The 19,460-nt window shown below is 46.4% G+C and overlaps 1 protein-coding gene across 4 annotated transcripts in view; it reads right to left on the bottom strand.

The window, feature by feature from the left end:
- SEMA5B (semaphorin 5B) overlaps positions 1 to 19,460 on the bottom strand; it is a 750,739-nt gene that overhangs the window by 371,308 nt on the left and 359,971 nt on the right. For all 4 annotated transcript variants that reach the window (XM_063934055.1, XM_063934058.1, XM_063934057.1 and 1 more), the window contains one exon: positions 11,975 to 12,074. In XM_063934055.1, coding sequence (XP_063790125.1) covers positions 11,975 to 12,074 — 100 coding nt within the window. The remainder of the gene's footprint in view (positions 1 to 11,974; positions 12,075 to 19,460) is intronic.

The raw sequence follows: 19,460 nt of genomic DNA on the forward strand, positions 1-19,460 counted from the left end.
AGAAGCCTGCACTTAAAGGAGATTTAGATGACCTAATAAATCCTTTCCCTAGGCTCTCTTTAACATAATCATTCATGGCCGCAGTTTCTGGCCCGGATAAAGCATATAACCTTCCCTTTGGCAATGCGGCACCAGGAATTAGCTCAATGGCGCAATCATAAGGCCGATGGGGAGGCAGAAGGTCTGCATTGCCCTTGGAGAACACATCAGCAAACTCCTGGTACTCCACGGGAATGAGTTCAGGAATTGCAGCAGCTATTCTGACTGGAAACGAAATACATTCCTTATCACAGAAGGCACCCCATTGAGAAATCTCCCCTGACCGCCAATCAATGGTGGGATTGTGAAAGGCCAGCCAAGGGTGACCCAGAACCACTGGAACTGCTGGGCAATGGGTAAGGAAGAACTCGATCTTTTCAGAATGAAGAGCTCCTACCGTAAGTAGTACAGGGGGTGTACAGAGGGAAATAACCCCATTGGACAGTGGACTCCCATCTAAACCATGCATGGTGACACTCCTACCCCAAGATAACTGAGGAATGCCTAAGGCCTTGGCCCAAGTTAAATCCATAAAGTTTCCTGCGGCTCCACTGTCGACAAAAGCCGACACCGAGGAACTGAGGCTGCCAAAGGAAACCTTAGCTGGGACTAAAAGGGAGTTATGCGAGGAGATAAGCTGCAGACCTAGGTGAACCCCCTCACAATTCACCTGGTCAAGGCGTTTCCCGACTTATTCGGACAATTACGAGCAAAATGTCCCTTACCCCCACAGTACAAACAAAGACCAGAGTTTTGCCTTCTGGCTCTCTCTTCAGGAGACAACCGGGAGAGACCCATCTGCATGGGCTCCTCTATGTCCTCAGGGATGGAATATACACACGGAGATGACCTGACCGATGCTCCTTTTTCAGCCTTCCGCTCTCTGAGACAACGATCAATCTTAATAGAAAGCTCCATGAGTTTATCGAGAGTCTCAGGAGCGGGATACTGGAGGAGACTGTCTTTAATTGATTCTGATAAGCCGAGGCGAAACTGACTGCGCAGGGCTGGGTCATTCCAGCCACAGTCGTTCGACCACCGGCGAAACTCCGTACAATAAACCTCTGCAGGATTCCTACCCTGTCTGAGAGCGCGCAATTGACCTTCAGCGGATGCCTCTCTATCAGGGTCATCATATAACAGTCCTAAAGACCCAAAAAAAGCATCTACTGACAAAAACACCGGATCATCTGCTTTTAAACCAAATGCCCAAGTCTGGGGATCCCCCTGGAGCAAAGAAATAATAATCCCGACCCGCTGAGATTCAGTACCCGAGGAGATCGGTCTTAAACGAAAATAAAGTTTACAGGATTCTTTAAAATTAAAAAACTCTTTTCTATCACCAGAAAAACGGTCAGGCAAATGCATTTTTGGTTCAGGAACTACCCTCGGGGAAGTTCGTAAAAGATCTTCCTGCGACTTCACCCGAAGGGAAAGATCCTGAACCATCTGAGTAAGTTCTTGAATCTGACTGACTAAGAACTGACCAGGATTTGGTCCTAACCCTGTTGGGTTCATGAGGCCGACAATTTCTTACAAAAAACTGAATAAAAATTAAACTCCGTTTTAATTTTAAGTTTTGGTATGGCCGGTAATAATGTTATGATTCCAGCACTCCTGACCGGAGGAGATTTTATAACAAGGACCAGAGCGCTGGAATGGAATGCAGGTAACGGGAGCAGGGAAGACTAGTTGCCCCTGGCGCCCTAACTCTATTGTCTCACCCGTGCTATCGGAAATCCCCTGCGAGACTATGGTTTCTTGAGCCCCTGGCAGCCACGTTTGAAGGGCGGATTATGTCTGCCCAACTCCGGTGCCCCCCGGTCTTAGTGAGAGACAAAGGGAAATCCGAGGACCTCTGACTGACAACAGGCCAGGGGCAACAAGCTAACTAACAAAAACAGAAGTATGTGCGGAAACCCGCCAGGGAAAAGGACAACCAAAATCCACTTGTCCAATACTCCTACCCAGCACCGCCGGATACCAGAGTGGACCTGTGGAAGCGGAACCCTCCGCAGAATGCTCCAAAACACAAATAATAAATAATAAAGCGGACAAGCCGCAACACACGGCAAGGCCGCGACTCACGAACACCACTGGATGTTATATGGTGATTAGTCAGGACTCCAGGAATAAGATGACAAACTTCCGAGTTCAGGACTTCCGAATACTGGAATGACCGGATACAGCAAGACTGGAACAGACTCTCAGCAAACAGAAACAGCATGCAGGAAGCTATTACCGGCGTCTGTGAGAAGCCCTGGGAGTGTATTTAACAAGGAGTCCTCCAATCAGCTGCCAAAAGGCTGATTAGAATAAATGCCGTGCAGCTGCCTTGCTGCATGGCCAGAGAGCAGGAGAATACATTAACTCTTAAAACCTAGCAACGGGGAACACGGTCCGCCAGTGGCGTCCCCGTTGCTAGGGTCCGTGCGGCTCAGCGCGCCCGGCGTCCAGCGTTGCCAGGGAGCCGGCGACTGTCCGCGTACGGCGTCCCTGGTTGCTAGGCGCCGGGCCGCACCGACGAGCGGACCCCGGCGCCTAACAAGCAGGCTGTATAGAACACACATCATGTACACAGTGAGAGGATACAGTAACACAGGCTGCATATTACACACATAATATACAGAGTACACAGTACAAGGTGTGAGGATACAGTAGCAGGCTGTATAGAACACGCATCATGTACACAGTGAGAGGATACAGTAACACAGGCTGCATATAACACACATAATATACAGAGTACACAGTACAAGGTGTGAGGATACAGTAGCAGGCTGTATAGAACACACATCATGTACACAGTGAGAGGATACAGTAACACAGGCTGCATATAACACACATAATATACAGAGTACACAGTACAAGGTGTGAAGATACAGTAGCAGGCTGTATAGAACACACATCATGTACACAGTGAGAGGATACAGTAACACAGGCTGCATATAACACACATAATATACAGAGTACACAGTACAAGGTGTGAGGATACAGTAGCAGGCTGTATAGAACACGCATCATGTACTCAGTGAGAGGATACAGTAACACAGGCTGCATATAACACACATAATATACAGAGTACACAGTACAAGGTGTGAGGATACAGTAGCAGGCTGTATAGAACACGCATCATGTACACAGTGAGAGGATACAGTAACACAGGCTGCATATAACACACATAATATACAGAGTACACAGTACAAGGTGTGAGGATACAGTAGCAGGCTGTATAGAACACGCATCATGTACACAGTGAGAGGATACAGTAACACAGGCTGCATATAACACACATAATATACAGAGTACACAGTACAAGCATACAGGAACAGGCTATACATATCGGGATGCAGTTATGTGACCTCTGGTCACAATACCTCCCCCTACATCCCACACCCTTAGAATCCAGACAGTCGGCATGCCGACTAGCAGGGACTATTCCCATAGAGTGGGAATAGAACCTGTGGCGAGCGCAGCTCACCGAGCCTGCAGCGTGGCGAGCGCAGTGTGCGCGCAAGGGGCTTGTTGTGCCTCCCGCCAGCAATCTCAATGACGGGATCCCAGTGCCGGTATAGTGATCGCCAGTCACGCATACACAACCCATACATAACACATAACAGGGCTGTTCCGGACCCAGTTGTGGACGTTTATGCATCTTTTGCCTTAATTGTAACTGTAACATTATGCTAATGCCATTCCCTGGTGTACATCCGTGCATCTTAATGTACGAGTAATGGGGGTCATTCCGAGCTGTTCGCTCGTTAGCTGCTTTTAGCAGCATTGCACACGCTAAGCCGCCGCCCTCTGGGAGTGTATCTTAGCTTAGCAGAATTGCGAACGAAAAAATAGCAGAATTGCAAATAGAAATTTCTTAGCAGTTTCTGAGTAGCTCCAGACCTACTCACAGATTGCGATCAGCTCAGGCCGTTTCGTTCCTGGTTTGACGTCACACACACGCCCAGCGTTCGACCAGCCACTCCCCCGTTTCTCCAGACACTCCCGCGTTTTCCCCCTGACACGCCTGCCTTTTTCCGCACACTCCCAGAAAACGTCCAGTTTCCGCCCAGAAACACCCACTTCCTGTCAATCACACTCCGATCACTTCAACGATGAAAAATCTTTGTTTGGACGTGAGTAAATCAACTAAGTTTTGTGCTAAAATACTAACCGCATGCGCACTGCGTACCATGCGCATTTTTGCCTTAATCGCTCCGTTGCGAAAATCGGCAACGAGCGATCAACTAGGAATGACCCCCAATATGCAGGAAAAAGGGAAAGGGATAGGAACTTGAGCACTATACAGTAACTAAATATGAAAAAAGCTGTATATAGTAGGTTACTCCACTGATGAGGAAGTGAGTCCTTAACAAGGAATGTAGATTTGTGTCAGGGAGGTGCTCCCCTGAGAGTTAATATTGAGCATGAGAAGCAACAAAGGAAAGAAAACTACTCACTTGCCGGGGGCACAAAATATACTAATAAGTATAAAATGTAACTTTTAACACTCCTGTGAGCAAAACGAAGGGATCGTTTCGCTCCAGGGTATACAAATGCAGAAAACAGACAGAAGAACTCATCTACTGGATAAAAAGCTGTTGCACACAGATATTCAACCAAGATTAGCCAGCAGGTTGACAGTATACCCCTGGTTTGGAGTGCACACACAATGTAAAAATATAAGGCCTCTGGCCACAGTGATATAAGTACCAATTGAGTGTAGAGTTTAATAGCTCCAATAGTATAGGACAAAAAATGGCTATATGTAATTCCACATATACAGTAATGTGTCAAACACAAATGTGTACATGCAATGCACATGCACCAAAAATACATCAGCAAAAGCCAGGCATAGTCATGAATATCTGTATGCATATAAGGTTAATCAGGCATATCTGTTAAAGCTTGGATGCTGTAGGGCAGGGAAGGTAAATATAGAGATCGGTGTCATCAGGTATACAGATATAGGGGTCTATTCAGACCTGTATGCAGCCACGGGTCTGTAAGCAGCAGCTGCATTCAGAGTGTCTGCGTATGCACACTGCCAGCAGTGTACGTGTGCAACCCTTCATCTTGTGGTCGCATCCGTGTGACGTCACGCAGCCGTTCCAAGAAGAAAAAAAAAAGACGGCAGCCCCCAGCATGTGAGTAGATGGATGCAGATCTTGCTGCGGGAAGCAAAATCTGTGTTCATCTCTGAATAATCCCCACATTAAATTACCCCTGTGCAAAACACTGCAGACTGCTACTGCATTAGATGTGCAAAGCAGTGATGATATGTGAGCAGGGCTGCTTAATACCTCTTTCACATCTCTAATGCCGGATCCCACCCGGGAATTGGAAACAGGTCCTTCCCGTGTGGGATCCGGCATTGGAGACTCTCCTACCCCTTTCACTGGCTTCCAGACCCGGCAATATGCCGGGTCGGTTGCCATGGCGGCGGGGGGGCAGAGCCGGCGCAGGGAGATAAGCTCATCTCCGCGCCGCCTCTCCCTATCCAGTATACGGGTCCTGCGTCGCATCGACCCGGCATTACGTTTATGCAGCCGCTGACCCGGTATTCAACACGGGAATAAACACTGCTTATAACCCGGGTTGAATTACCGGGTCAGACGACTTGGCGCTTTCACACCGCACACTGACCCGTGTCGACCCCGCAATATGCCGGGTAGATACCGGGTTATTTGTGCGGTGTTAAAGGGATATTAGTGTATCAAATGGGGTATAGTACAGAAAATGTAGATATATCAGGACAGATGTTTACCTATACTAGGAAATTAGACAGGATTCTTATCTGTAAGTATCATTTAATAATCATTGTTATTTCTACCTTGGGTTATCAAATGTGGAGTTATATTACTCCCACGTTTTGCATATTTGTGCCTGTAATTGACCCATTATTGGTATTAGTAAGTATTGAGTTGACATTTTTTGTCCTATACTATTGGAGCTATTGAACACTACACCCAGTTGGTACTTATATTACTGTGGCCAGAGGCCTTGTATTTTGTATTTGGTGTGTGCTCTTTTGTTGTACACAACTTTGATATATACATACATTTCAGATGATTGCAGATCTGCGCAGGAGCCGCACTGTGAGTATGCTAATCTATTTCTGCAATGTCGCTGGCCATGCCCCAAAGACACAGCACAGTTGACATGCTTCTGGCATTTGGGGACAACAAGACGGAGCATTCCTAAAAACGGGGTTGTATCGGCCCAATTACAACAAAATACACAGTGGGAGGATACAGTAACTGCCCATATAACTCAATCATATTCACAGTCCACATATGACAGGCTGCACATAACACATAGCATATACACAGTACATGGTGTGAGGCTAAAATAACTGCCTATATATAACAGACATCATATACACAGTCCACATATGACAGGCTGCACATAACACATAGCATATACACAGTACATGGTGTGAGGCTAAAATAACTGCCTATATATAACAGACATCATATACACAGTCCACATATGACAGGCTGCACATAACACATAGCATATACACAGTACATGGTGTGAGGCTAAAATAACTGCCTATATATAACAGACATCATATACACAGTCCACATATGACAGGCTGCACATAACACATAGCATATACACAGTACATGGTGTGAGGCTAAAATAACTGCCTATATATAACAGACATCATATTCACAGTCCACATATGACAGGCTGCACATAACACATAGCATATACACAGTACATGGTGTGAGGCTAAAATAACTGCCTATATATAACAGACATCATATACACAGTCCACATATGACAGGCTGCACATAACACATAGCATATACACAGTACATGGTGTGAGGCTAAAATAACTGCCTATATATAACAGACATCATATACACAGTCCACAGTGAGAGGATACAATAAAACAGGCTACATATAGCACACAGCGTATACAAGGTGCATGGTGTGAGGGTACAGTAACTGGCAATACATCATGGGGCGGGATGTAATGGCTTGCGAGACGGACAGAGCTCCGAAACTCTGGCCGAACTTGTACATATTTTTAAAGCAGCAAACGTTTACAAGGCAAAACCAACAAGGTTTTGCCTTGTAAACGTTTGCTGCTTTAAAAAAAATATACGAGTTCTGCTGGAGTCTCGGAGCTCTGGCTGTCTCGCAAGCCATTACATCTGGCCCCATATGTACAGTTGTCAGTGAGTATATAGTAACAGATTCTGGAGATCTATGTACTAAGCTGTGGACGGAGATAAAATACTTGCCAACCAGTTTCTGTCATTTTTAAACACACAAACATGGCAGTTAGCAGCTTATTGGCTGGTACTTTATCTCTCTTCACTTTATCTCTCTCCAAGTCTTAGTACATAGACAGACAGATATGTCTATAACAGACATTATATACACAGTCCCTAGTGAGAGGATACAATATGAAAGGTTACATACAGTATAACACACAGCATATACACAGTACATGATGTGAGGCAGGGACGTGCAGTCAGGGGAGGCAGTGCCTCCCCTGTCATAATGATTAAAATAATACAAAGAAGATATTTATAACACAGATTCTGTGTCATAGATATCTTCTTTGTTATTCTAATCATTTCCCCTGTGAAATACAATCGCGGTGCCTCCTGCTGACAGTAGTGAAGGTGCTGAGGAGGGGCCAAACCACAGGCTGTAAAAGCCCTTTGAAAAATTAATGAAAAGCGGCACCTGTTACACTGCCTCAATGACAGGGGCGTGCTTTCAGCCCACATGAAAGCACGCCCCTGTCAGCCTAGCAGTTGTGATCAGCCCAGCAGATCCAGTGCTGCTGGATCCGCTGGGTAGCGGCGGGAAACGGCAGAGGTAGCGGGCTTTCACTGTGGTGGGACCCGGCGGTGATAGTGTGGATGGTGGCAGACCTGGGTCCGGGAGGAACCAGTCCCTGCTAGTCACTGTTCACACTTCGGCAGCACGTACCAATTTAAAAACAAATTATTTTTAAAATCAAGATGGCCGCTGCGAACCAATCACGGCTTGCTGCGTCATCGCCCCACCCCCTCGGCTGGGTTATATAAGCCAGTGCGAGGCAGCAGCTGGGCAGTCCGTCGGCAGGGAGGGAGCATGGAAGAACTCCCAAAGAAAGAAGTCTCCGGCCATGAAAAAGAGCTTAAAGACCGCTGCCCCAGGTGAAGATACAGGAAGAAGACGTTGTAAGTCCTGGGAAGGCGGCGGCCATGAAAAAGAGCTTAAGGGCCGCTGCCCCCAGATGAAGACACAGTGTAATAAATTATGAAAACATTATGTGACGTGTTTTTATCTAAATATTTTATTTACAGGCGGACTACAGGTGCCAGCGGGCCCTTTATGTCTGGGCATGCTGGCACTTGTGGCTCTCCAAGTGTCAGCATGCTGGCGCAGGCTTGCTGGGACCTGTAGGCCACCTGTAAAGAACAATATTAACATACAATGAATTCCGCACCCACCGCCACCAGGGGTGCGGGGCATAGTACTGGGCTATCCATTTTATTTTTTGAAGGTCCCCACTTTCCAAGAAATTCCAGCCCTGGGCTGACAAGTTTGAGGGCTAGTTAATGTGATGGCAGGGGGACCCCACACTGAGTGTCCCTGCTGCTGTGGCATTAACACCCTGGCTGGTTGTGCCTGGTGTTGTTATATGGGGAGAATGCATACACTTCTTTTCTTTTTCTTTTTTAAATGGGAAGGGGGGAGGGGGGGCGTTAATTAGCCAGTGCCTCCCCAGTCGTAGAACTCACTGCATGTCACCGGTGTGAGGGTAACTGGCTATACTGTATAACACACATCAAATGTACAGTAAACAGTGTGAGCATATAGAAACACACTGTATATAAGACATATGTATATGTCTGTTATACACAGTGTGTTTCTATACTGATATAAAATATACAGTGAGATGATACAGTAACACAGGCTGTGCATAACACACACATGTACACAGTATCCAGTGAGAAACAGTACCAAGTTGTATATAAAACACATCATATACGCACACAGTCCACAGTTTGAGGATACAGTAGCAGGCTGTAAAAAGTGGGAGAATACAGTAACACAGGCTGTATATAACAATCATCATATACATGAAAGTACATAGAGTGAGTGAGGCTACAGTAACGCACAGTTTCTAAACACCCATATAGCAGGGCTAGGATACAGTAACACTGCCTGCATAGAACACACATCACATAAACAGTATGGGTGTACTATGGTATGCCGGCGGCCGGGCTCCCGGCGGCCAGCATACCAGCGCCAGAATTCCGACCGCTGGCATACCGACAGCTGGGTGAGCACAAATGAGCCCCTTGCGGGCTCGCTGCACTCGCCACGCTGCGGGCACGGTGGCGCGCTAAGCATGCCACGCTATCTATTCTCCCTCCAGGGGGGTCGCGGTCGGGATTCCGGCGCCGGTATGCTGGCCATCGGAAGCCCGGCCGTCGGCAAACTGAAGACCACCCACTCAGTACAAAGCGTAAGGATACAGTAACAAAGTGTGAACAAGACACATCATGTAAACAGTTGGATGCAACCTAACTGCAAATGTATACTGCCCGTGAAACAATCTACGCACATATGAACATATGTTTGTATTGGCGACTGCACTTCCTCGCAATTGGGGGGGGGGGGCAAAATGTAGGCTGATTACAGACTCGCATGGAGACGCATATATCAGCAGCTGTATCAAACATGGATGAGGACGGGAATCAACTACAGGTGTTTGAGGGATAGTACAAATATCCATTGATGATGAAAATGGAAATTATCACTTATTGGCTGCTTTAGATTGGTTGATTAGACATTCAACTCTAAAGCTGCTTTTTAGATTGTATCTATTTAATTTCTAACACTTATTTATACAGCAATAGCATATTCCATTGCTTTTTATATTATATGTTTATGTTGGCATATTTCAAGATATTTGATTTTAACATTTATTCTACCAAATAATACATCACAAATAATTAGTCAGGATATACATCTCAGTCATTTTTCTGTGTAAGTTGTATTAAGAGTATATATTAGAGCATGAAGTAATCTGTGCCGATTCAGAACCAATGCATGAAACATTTGCCCAGTTGTGGGAAACTAGAACTGCGCTGCCGCACACTTAGATTCTAAACTGCCATCAGTATTGGCCCTGGTGCAAGTGATCCTTCTGAGACATACTTACCGACATTTCAAATCTCCTCTCCGGGAGATGCCCGGAGAGGAGAAGCAGGTGGGCGGCGACGAGGGCGGGGCTGAGATAATGACACCATTAAGCCCCGCCTACTCGCCAGGAAAAGCCCACAGTTGGTTAATATTTGCATAGGGGGCGGAGCTAAATGATGCGATTAGCATATTATCGCGTCATTAGCCTCCGCCCCCTCCACCAGTCCGCGATTTTGCTGTGTCTTTCTCCACATTCTGCCCGCTTCACTAGGAAGTGGGCAGAATGCGGGAGCTGTGCCCACTTTTCCGGGGCTGCGGGGGACTACTCGAAAAGCCGGGTGTCTCCCGCAGAATCCGGGAGAGTAGGTAAGTATGTTCTGAGATAAGGCATATCTCTGACTATGCACAAATCAATTCCATATATACAAGGTGTGGCTACTAAATAACGGGGCTAAAACCATACTGCATGAGTTAAAAGTGAGTGCGGGAACATTGACCTTTGATTATCCCAAAACAATTTTGCAAGTTTCTCCCCTGTCACTGTGACACAGCGTTTGAAGAAGTTGTGTTTATCCTGTGCAACGTAAAAATGCTTATGCAACTAAAACACATTTTCAGCAATAAAAAAACAAAAAAAGGCGCTAGAAGATTCTCGCATGACCTGATGTGCCAAGAGGATCTGTTTGGCGTTGCTGCAGCAAAGATATACTGTATGAGGACATATCTGTACATGCAACTCTGTATCATTCCCTGTATGTGCAAAGTGACTAGACCACCACACCTTTATTTGTGTCACACTACGCAGTTTACTTTGCACAAATCCAGACCTGCGCAAAGACTCCTGATTGCATTATTGCGGGCCATGTTGCAATGTTTTTCCATGTAGAATGTTAAGAACCTAGGGGCCCAATCCAGTCTGGATCGCTGCAGCGGCAGCGATCGCAGTCTGAATCCCTATGTGCTGTGCGTGCACACTCCGGGAGCCCAGTGAGATGCTAAAAGCATCTCAGGACAGGGATCACCTCTGCCGTGTGGTGTGTCCGGACCGTTGCAGGCCTATCATGGAGCTACTCAGAGGGTTCAAAAGCATCGCTGCTGTGCGATTCTTTAGCACCCTTGCGGGGGAGGGGGGGGGGGGGGGGGGAGGTAGGGCCGGACATGCAGGGCAGACTAAATTTAGCACATCTATGATCAGATCTGAATTACCCCCTATGTTCCTTAAATGTACTAACCAGAGAGAGAACAATCAAGCAGATCACTTTCCTGTAATTTAATTTATGCTGGCAGCTCATGTTGCTGGTACCTCTCTGTATCCAGCTATAATATAGCAGGGAACACTAAGATCTTTCAGTAAACTACAGATTATGTGATTAATCAGAAGTCACAAGAGACGCCCGTGTTCAGCTCCTCACAGGGTCCTGGTTAATCTGTACAGGCTCAGAGACTACAGGTCCAAAACCACCTTGCAGTTCTTAGATGTAACTAGCTGCAGGAGGGTGATAGGGTCAGCAGCAGACACGTAAGCACCCACACACTGCACATAACTAACAAACACTGCAATAGAATAACTTGTCACCAAACTGCCACAGTGATGAGATATCTTCAGGAAGAAGTGTTCAGCACTACAGGAAAGAGCCAATTAAGGCACAAAGTACACTGCTGCTATCTTGCTACATAGCATTGTCACTGAAATAAATATAGCGCTCTTCACTAGACACATGCTGTATGATGCATAGTCGGTTTTTAGTGTATGCCAATAACAGGTATGTATTGTTATTACCTGGCGCCTACAATTAGCTGGTTCCTGTTCACATCGAGTGATACCTGGGAAAAGTCCTGTACGTCACCATACGTGAAGTTAGACAGCCAGGGCTTGAGTTCTGCAAGAGAACAAAAAAAGCTCAGATAATCTCATTCACACTGCACCCTGGGGTACTTTGAGATGTTACACAGATAAAGCCTTTCAAGGAACATTACTAATTCTAGCCCTAATGGAGAGAAACATACTATTAACCCAGTCACTTCAAGAGTATGGCGAGTCTGTATATATTAACTGAAAGTGAAAATACAGCAGTCTACCATCCATAGACAGATTAACAACAGGGCAACTGGGGCAGTCGCCCCGGGGCTCCCACACACTGGGTAGCTCCCCACATAACATCACCAGCGCACAAGGCATTGTGGCATTTGGGAACTGGGGTTTCTGTGTTGCATGCTGTGAACTGAGGCACTACCTTGTATTTAACACATTTGTGGTACTATTTACACATGCTTTTTAATAACATGGCACACACATTTTATTGACAATTGTATTGGTAGGGGCTCTCACAAGCTAAATGTACTCGGGCCCCCACAAACGTTGATCTGGCCCTGCTTACATCTATAGCACATAGATGTCCATTATTTAAATCTGCATTTACTAACTTGAGCTTCAAGTACAATAATGACCAATACATCAGTGATCAAGTCACAGCCAAATCACCATGGAAATCCTTTCAATTATTCAAAGCTAAGGAATCATTAGGAAAAACTGATGCTATTCCCTAGAGACATTTTTACTTTAGACCTATCTAGCAGAACAGAATTCTGGGGGGAAAAGCAGGCCAGTCCATCGAGTCAGTGCTTTACCCCATAGGTTTTTATAGCATAGTGTAAGTTACACAGAAACATAGAATTTAAGGGCAGAGAAAAAACGCATGGCCCATCCAGTCCATCCTCTAGCGATAAGGTATAAGGGTTAGGGGTTATAGTATTAGGGTTAGTTTAGGGGTTAGTGTTAGGGTATTAGGGTTAGTTTAGGGGGGTTAGAGTATTAGGGTTAGTTTAGGAGTTTGGGTTAGGGTATTTGGGTTAGTTTAGGGGTTAGTGTTAGGGTATTAGGGTTAGTTTAGGGGTGTTAGGGTATTAGGGTTAGTTTAGGGGGGTTAGAGTATTAGGGTTAGTTTAGGAGTTTGGGTTAGGGTATTTGGGTTAGTTTAGGGGTTAGTGTTAGGGTATTAGGGTTAGTTTAGGGGTGTTAGGGTATTAGGGTTAGTTTAGGGGGGTTAGAGTATTAGGGTTAGTTTAGGAGTTTGGGTCAGGGTATTTGGGTTAGTTTAGGGGTTAGTGTTAGGGTATTAGGGTTAGTTTAGGGGTGTTAGGGTATTAGGGTTAGTTTAGGGGGGTTAGAGTATTAGGGTTAGTTTAGTAGTTTGGGTTAGGGTATTTGGGTTAGGAGCTACGGTTAGTGTGAGGTTTGAGGTTAGTGTTGAGTTAGGGTTGGGGTTTAAGATTATTAGGGTATGGGTGTTATGCATCTCAGATTGTACTAGATTCAGGGTATGTCTCCATTCTGTTTTGTATCTGTCCAAATGGAAGTTTATAAATGTAACATTTATTTAAGTAATATGTACTGTATGTGGAAGAATTATACTGTTAGTGTGACCAAATGACCTTGATCCACCATGCAATAACATACTTTAGTCACTCATAAAATAGGGGGTTGGTTACTTGTTCCTGGACAATCAATGTGGGCTTACTTCACCACTCCTTGGGATTCCCTCTCACCATCAGCAACCTGTTGTTACTGACCCCACCCACTGCATAGTGGGTGGGTAACTTGCTGCCACCACCAAGCACATACACTTTAATACTCAAGACACAGGAGCTCATTCAGAAATGGACGCAGATCGCTGCATACGCAGCCAGATCTGCGTACATCTCCTCAAATGCTCAAGGCCGCCCAGCATGTGTGAGGTCACCTTCCGATGTATCCGCAATCGAAACTAAGGTTGAACCCTGGCAGCGCAGCTAGGTGGTCAGACACCATTTTTTTTTATTGGAACAGCTACGTGTGATGTCATAATGGACTGCTCTGCAACTGCCACTGGCAAGGAAGTCCAGGAACAGAGCATTGTGTCCTCCCCACTCCACAACTTGGTATCGCTGGCACAATGCATTCTTTATAGTCCCGGCTGGGTGGGCTGTCTTAACTCTCCTCTGTGAGGGAGGAATTCACAATAATCATCTCACCCATTTTAACCCCTCTGTGGGGGGAATTTAGAAAAATCCCTTCTTAGTGGGTTTCTACGTCACAAAAGCTACGTCGCAAGCTACTGTCCAAATGTCAAGTTCCTAGTCCTTATGGTTCAGGAGACTTCGTGAGTCAGTGGTATTTGAGATAGATAGATAGACAGACAGACAGACAGACAGACAGACAGACAGACAGACAGACAGACAGATAGATAGATAGATAGATAGATAGATAGATAGATAGATAGATAGATAGATTAAATGTACTGTATTTTACAGAGCCTTTATGGGGAAAAACAAATCATAAAAAATAAATGAACAATAATAATTTTATATATATATATATATATATATATATATATATACATATATATATAGAGAGAGAGAGAGAGAGAGAGAGAGAGAGAGAGAGAGAGAGAGAGAGAGAGAGAGAGTATAATACACAGGTCATCTTAGCGCTCCACATCTTTCTTTATTATTATTATTTTTTTACCTTAGGTAGTGTGTTCTGAAACAACTTATACATGCCTGAACTATCCCATGGAGTCTAATTACTGCTCTGAGAGATGCCTAGACCCTTTAATACCAGGAAAACTAAGAATAACTCAGGGACTGGGGAGGTCTCTGGACTGCAAATATTCCCCTAATGTACATGTCTGTTTAGACTTAAAGAAACCTGCAGATCTCTTGCTGTTGAAGCACTTGTAATTGCTCAAAAGCTTAAATATCATGAGGCCTAAGCCTGATTACACTTTACATCCATACTGATGCAGTATAAAAAAAATCAAGTATTACATTTTTTCGCATACAGAAACAAAAGAAGAATTAATCAAAGAACTATACTACATATGTAGACAAAAGTGATTGGAAACTGACAGCAAATAAATCAACAAGATTTTATAGACGTCAGTACTTTGTAGGTCCACCATGTGCAGTAATTACTGCAGACACCCTTCTTGGCAGACTGTTCACAAGTTCCTGGACAACAGCAGGCAGTCTGTTTTGCCATTCCACCTTATGTAGTGACCAACTGTGACACTGACGAAGGATGAGTTGGTCTAGAACGCACCTGTGACAGAGGTTCCCAATGGGGTTAATATCAGGACTCAGAGCGAGTCAGTCCATCGTCGCCCTGGAAACATGACACCGCGCAGTCTACGATGATCCCCTTTTCAAACTCAGTTCCATCCAGTTAGCCATTTAAGGGGTAATTCAGACCTGAACGCTAGGGTGCGTTTTTTGCATCCCTGCGATCAAGTAGTTGCCACCTACAGGGGGAGGGTATTTGCTGTGTGCAGGTGTGCGATCGCATTTATTGGAGAGCTGCACAAACATGAGTTTGTGCAGTCTCTGCTCAGCCCAGGACTTACTCTGCTGCTAAGATGATAGGGGCCGGAGCTGACGTCGGAAACCCTCCCTCCAAACGCCTAGTCACTGCTGCGTTTTCCCGGACACTTCCACAAAACGGTCAGTTGCCACCCACAAACGGCCTCTTCCTGTCAGTCATCTTGCGATCGCCTGTGCGATCGCTTTTTTCGCACCATCCTGTCGCTATGCACAGATGCCCGATGCAGTCGTCCGACGCGCCGGCGCATTGCGGTGCATGTGCAGTGCATGTGCGGTGCAGACCTGATCGTCCGCTGTGCGAAAATGCACAGCAGCGATCAGGTCTAAATTACCCTTTTAATTAGCAAATGTTCTAATCAGTGCCCCTCTACCCGTTTTATATCTTCACAAACATTGCAGGGGCACACCATGTCGCTTGCGCGGGGGAGTGTACAATCACTTTTGTCTACATAGGCGGTATCCTATTAGCCTCAATGCTCTTTCGGCAGGTAAAAATAAGAATTTACTCACCGGTAATTCTATTTCTCGTAGTCCGTAGTGGATGCTGGGAACTCCGAAAGGACCATGGGGAATAGCGGGCTCCGAAGGAGGCTGGGCACTCTAGAAAGATTTAGGACTACCTGGTGTGCACTGGCTCCTCCCACTATGACCCTCCTCCAAACCTCAGTTAGGACACTGTGCCCGGACGAGCGTACACAATAAGGAAGGATTTTGAATCCCGGGTAAGACTCATACCAGCCACACCAATCACACCGTACAACTCGTGATATGAAACCCAGTTAACAGTATGAAACAACTGAGCCTCTCAACAGATGGCTCAACAATAACCCGATTTAGTTAACAATAACTATGTACAAGTATTGCAGATAAACCGCACTTGGGATGGGCGCCCAGCATCCACTACGGACTACGAGAAATAGAATTACCGGTGAGTAAATTCTTATTTTCTCTGACGTCCTAGTGGATGCTGGGAACTCCGAAATGACCATGGGGATTATACCAAAGATCCCAAACGGGCGGGAGAGTGCGGATGACTCTGCAGCACCGAATGAGAGAACTCCAGGTCCTCCTCAGCCAGGGTATCAAATTTGTAGAATTTTGCAAACGTGTTTGCCCCTGACCAAGTAGCTGCTCGGCAAAGTTGTAAAGCCGAGACCCCTCGGGCAGCCGCCCAAGATGAGCCCACCTTCCTTGTGGAATGGGCATTTACAGATTTTGGCTGTGGCAGGCCTGCCACAGAATGTGCAAGCTGAATTGTACTACAAATCCAGCGAGCAATAGTCTGCTTAGAAGCAGGAGCACCCAGCTTGTTGGGTGCATACAGGATAAACAGCGAGTCGGATTTTCTGACTCCAGCCGTCCTGGAAACATATATTTTCAGGGCCCTGACAACGTCTAGCAACTTGGAGTCCTCCAAGTCCCTAGTAGCCGCAGGCACCACAATAGGCTGGTTCAGGTGAAACGCTGACACCACCTTAGGGAGAAACTGGGGACGAGTCCTCAATTCTGCCCTATCCATATGGAAAATCAGATAAGGGCTTTTACAAGACAAAGCCGCCAATTCTGATACTCGCCTGGCAGAAGCCAAGGCCAATAACATGACCACCTTCCACGTGAGATATTTCAGATCCACGGTTTTTAGTGGCTCAAACCAATGTGATTTTAAGAAACTCAACACCACGTTGAGATCCCAAGGTGCCACAGGGGGCACAAACGGGGGCTGAATATGCAGCACTCCTTTAACAAATGTCTGAACTTCAGGTACTGAAGCTAGTTCTTTTTGAAAGAAAATCGACAGAGCCGAGATCTGTACCTTAATGGAGCCCAGTTTTAGGCCCATATTAACTCCTGCTTGCAGGAAATGCAGAAATCGACCTAGTTGAAATTCCTCTGTTGGGGCCTTTTCGGCCTCACACCATGCAACATACTTCCGCCATATGCGGTGATAATGATTTGCTGTAACCTCTTTCCTAGCTTTAATAAGCGTAGGAATGACTTCCTCCGGAATGCCCTTTTCCTTCAGGATCCGGCGTTCAACCACCATGCCGTCAAACGCAGCCGCGGTAAGTCTTGGAACAGACAGGGCCCCTGCTGTAGCAGGTCTTGTCTGAGCGGCAGAGACCACGGGTCCTCTGAGATCATCTCTTGAAGTTCCGGGTACCACGCTCTTCTTGGCCAATCCGGAACCACGAGAATTGTGTTTACTCCTCGCTTTCTTATTATTCTCAATACCTTCGGTATGAGAGGTAGAGGAGGGAACACATAAACTGACTGGTATACCCACGGTGTCACTAGAGCGTCCACAGCTATCGCCTGAGGGTCTCTTGACCTGGCGCAATACCTCTCTAGTTTTTTGTTTAGGCGGGACGCCATCATGTCCACCTATGGACGACCCCACTGATTTACAATCATTTGGAAGACTTCTGGATGAAGTCCCCACTCTCCCGGGTGGAGGTCGTGCCTGCTGAGAAAGTCTGCTTCCCAGTTGTCCACTCCCGGGATGAACACTGCTGACAGTGCTAGTACATGATTTTCCGCCCATCGGAGAATTCTTGTGGCTTCTGCCATTGCCATCCTGCTTCTTGTGCCGCCCTGTCGATTCACATGGGCGACTGCCGTGATGTTGTCTGACTGGATCAGCACCGGCTGGTGTAGGAGCAGGGATTTTGCTTGACTTAGGGCATTGTAAATGGCCCTTAGTTCCAGAATATTTATGTGAAGAGAAGTCTCCTGACTTGACCATAGTCCTTGGAAGTTTCTTCCCTTTGTGACTGCCCCCCAGCCTCGTAGGCTGGCATCCGTGGTCACCAGGACCCAGTCCTGTATGCCGAATCTGCGGCCCTCCAGAAGATGAGCACTCTGCAGCCACCACAGAAGAGACACCCTGGTTCTTGGGGACAGGGTTATCAAGCGATGCATCTGAAGATGCGATCCGGACCACTTGTCCAACAGGTCCCACTGAAAAATTCTGGCATGGAACCTGCCGAATGGAATTGCTTCGTAAGAAGCTACCATCTTTCCCAGGACCCGCGTGCAGTGATGCACCGATACCTGTTTTGGTTTTAGGAGGTCTCTGACTAGAGAAGACAACTCCCTGGCTTTCTCCTCCGGGAGAAACACTTTTTTCTGGACTGTGTCCAGAATCATTCCCAGGAACATTAGACGTGTCGTCGGGACCAGCTGTGACTTTGGGATATTCAGAATCCAGCCGTGCTGGCGCAGCACTTCCTGAGATAGTGCTACTCCCACTAACAACTGTTCCTTGGATCGTGCCTTTATTAGGAGATCGTCCAAGTATGGGATAATTAAAACTCCCTTTTTTCGAAGGAGTATCATCATTTCCGCCATAACCTTGGTAAATACCCTCGGTGCCGTGGAGAGTCCAAACGGCAGCGTCTGGAATTGGTAATGGCAATCCTGTACCACAAATCTGAGGTACTCCTGGTGAGGATGGTAAATGGGGACATGCAGGTAAGCATCCTTGATGTCCAGGGATACCATGTAATCCCCCTCCTCCAGGCTTGCAATAACCGCCCTGAGCGATTCCATCTTGAACTTGAATTTTTTTATGTATGTGTTCAAGGATTTCAAATTTAAAATGGGTCTCACCGAACCGTCCGGTTTCGGCACCACAAATAGTGTGGAATAGTAACCCCGGCCTTGTTGAAGTAGGGGTACCTTGATTATCACCTGCTGGGAATACAGCTTGTGAATCGCTGTTAGCACCGCCTCCCTGTCTGAGGGAGCAATCGGCAAGGCAGATTTTAGGAACCGGTGGGGTGGAGCCGCCTCGAATTCCAGCTTGTACCCGAGATACTATTTGAAGGATCCAGGGATCCACCTGTGAGCGAGCCCACTGATCGCTGAACTTCATGAGGCGGGCCCCCACCGTACCTGGCTCCGCCTGT

This window comes from Pseudophryne corroboree, chromosome 7 (genome assembly GCF_028390025.1).
Source record: "Pseudophryne corroboree isolate aPseCor3 chromosome 7, aPseCor3.hap2, whole genome shotgun sequence".
NCBI classification, from domain to species: Eukaryota; Metazoa; Chordata; class Amphibia; order Anura; family Myobatrachidae; genus Pseudophryne; species Pseudophryne corroboree.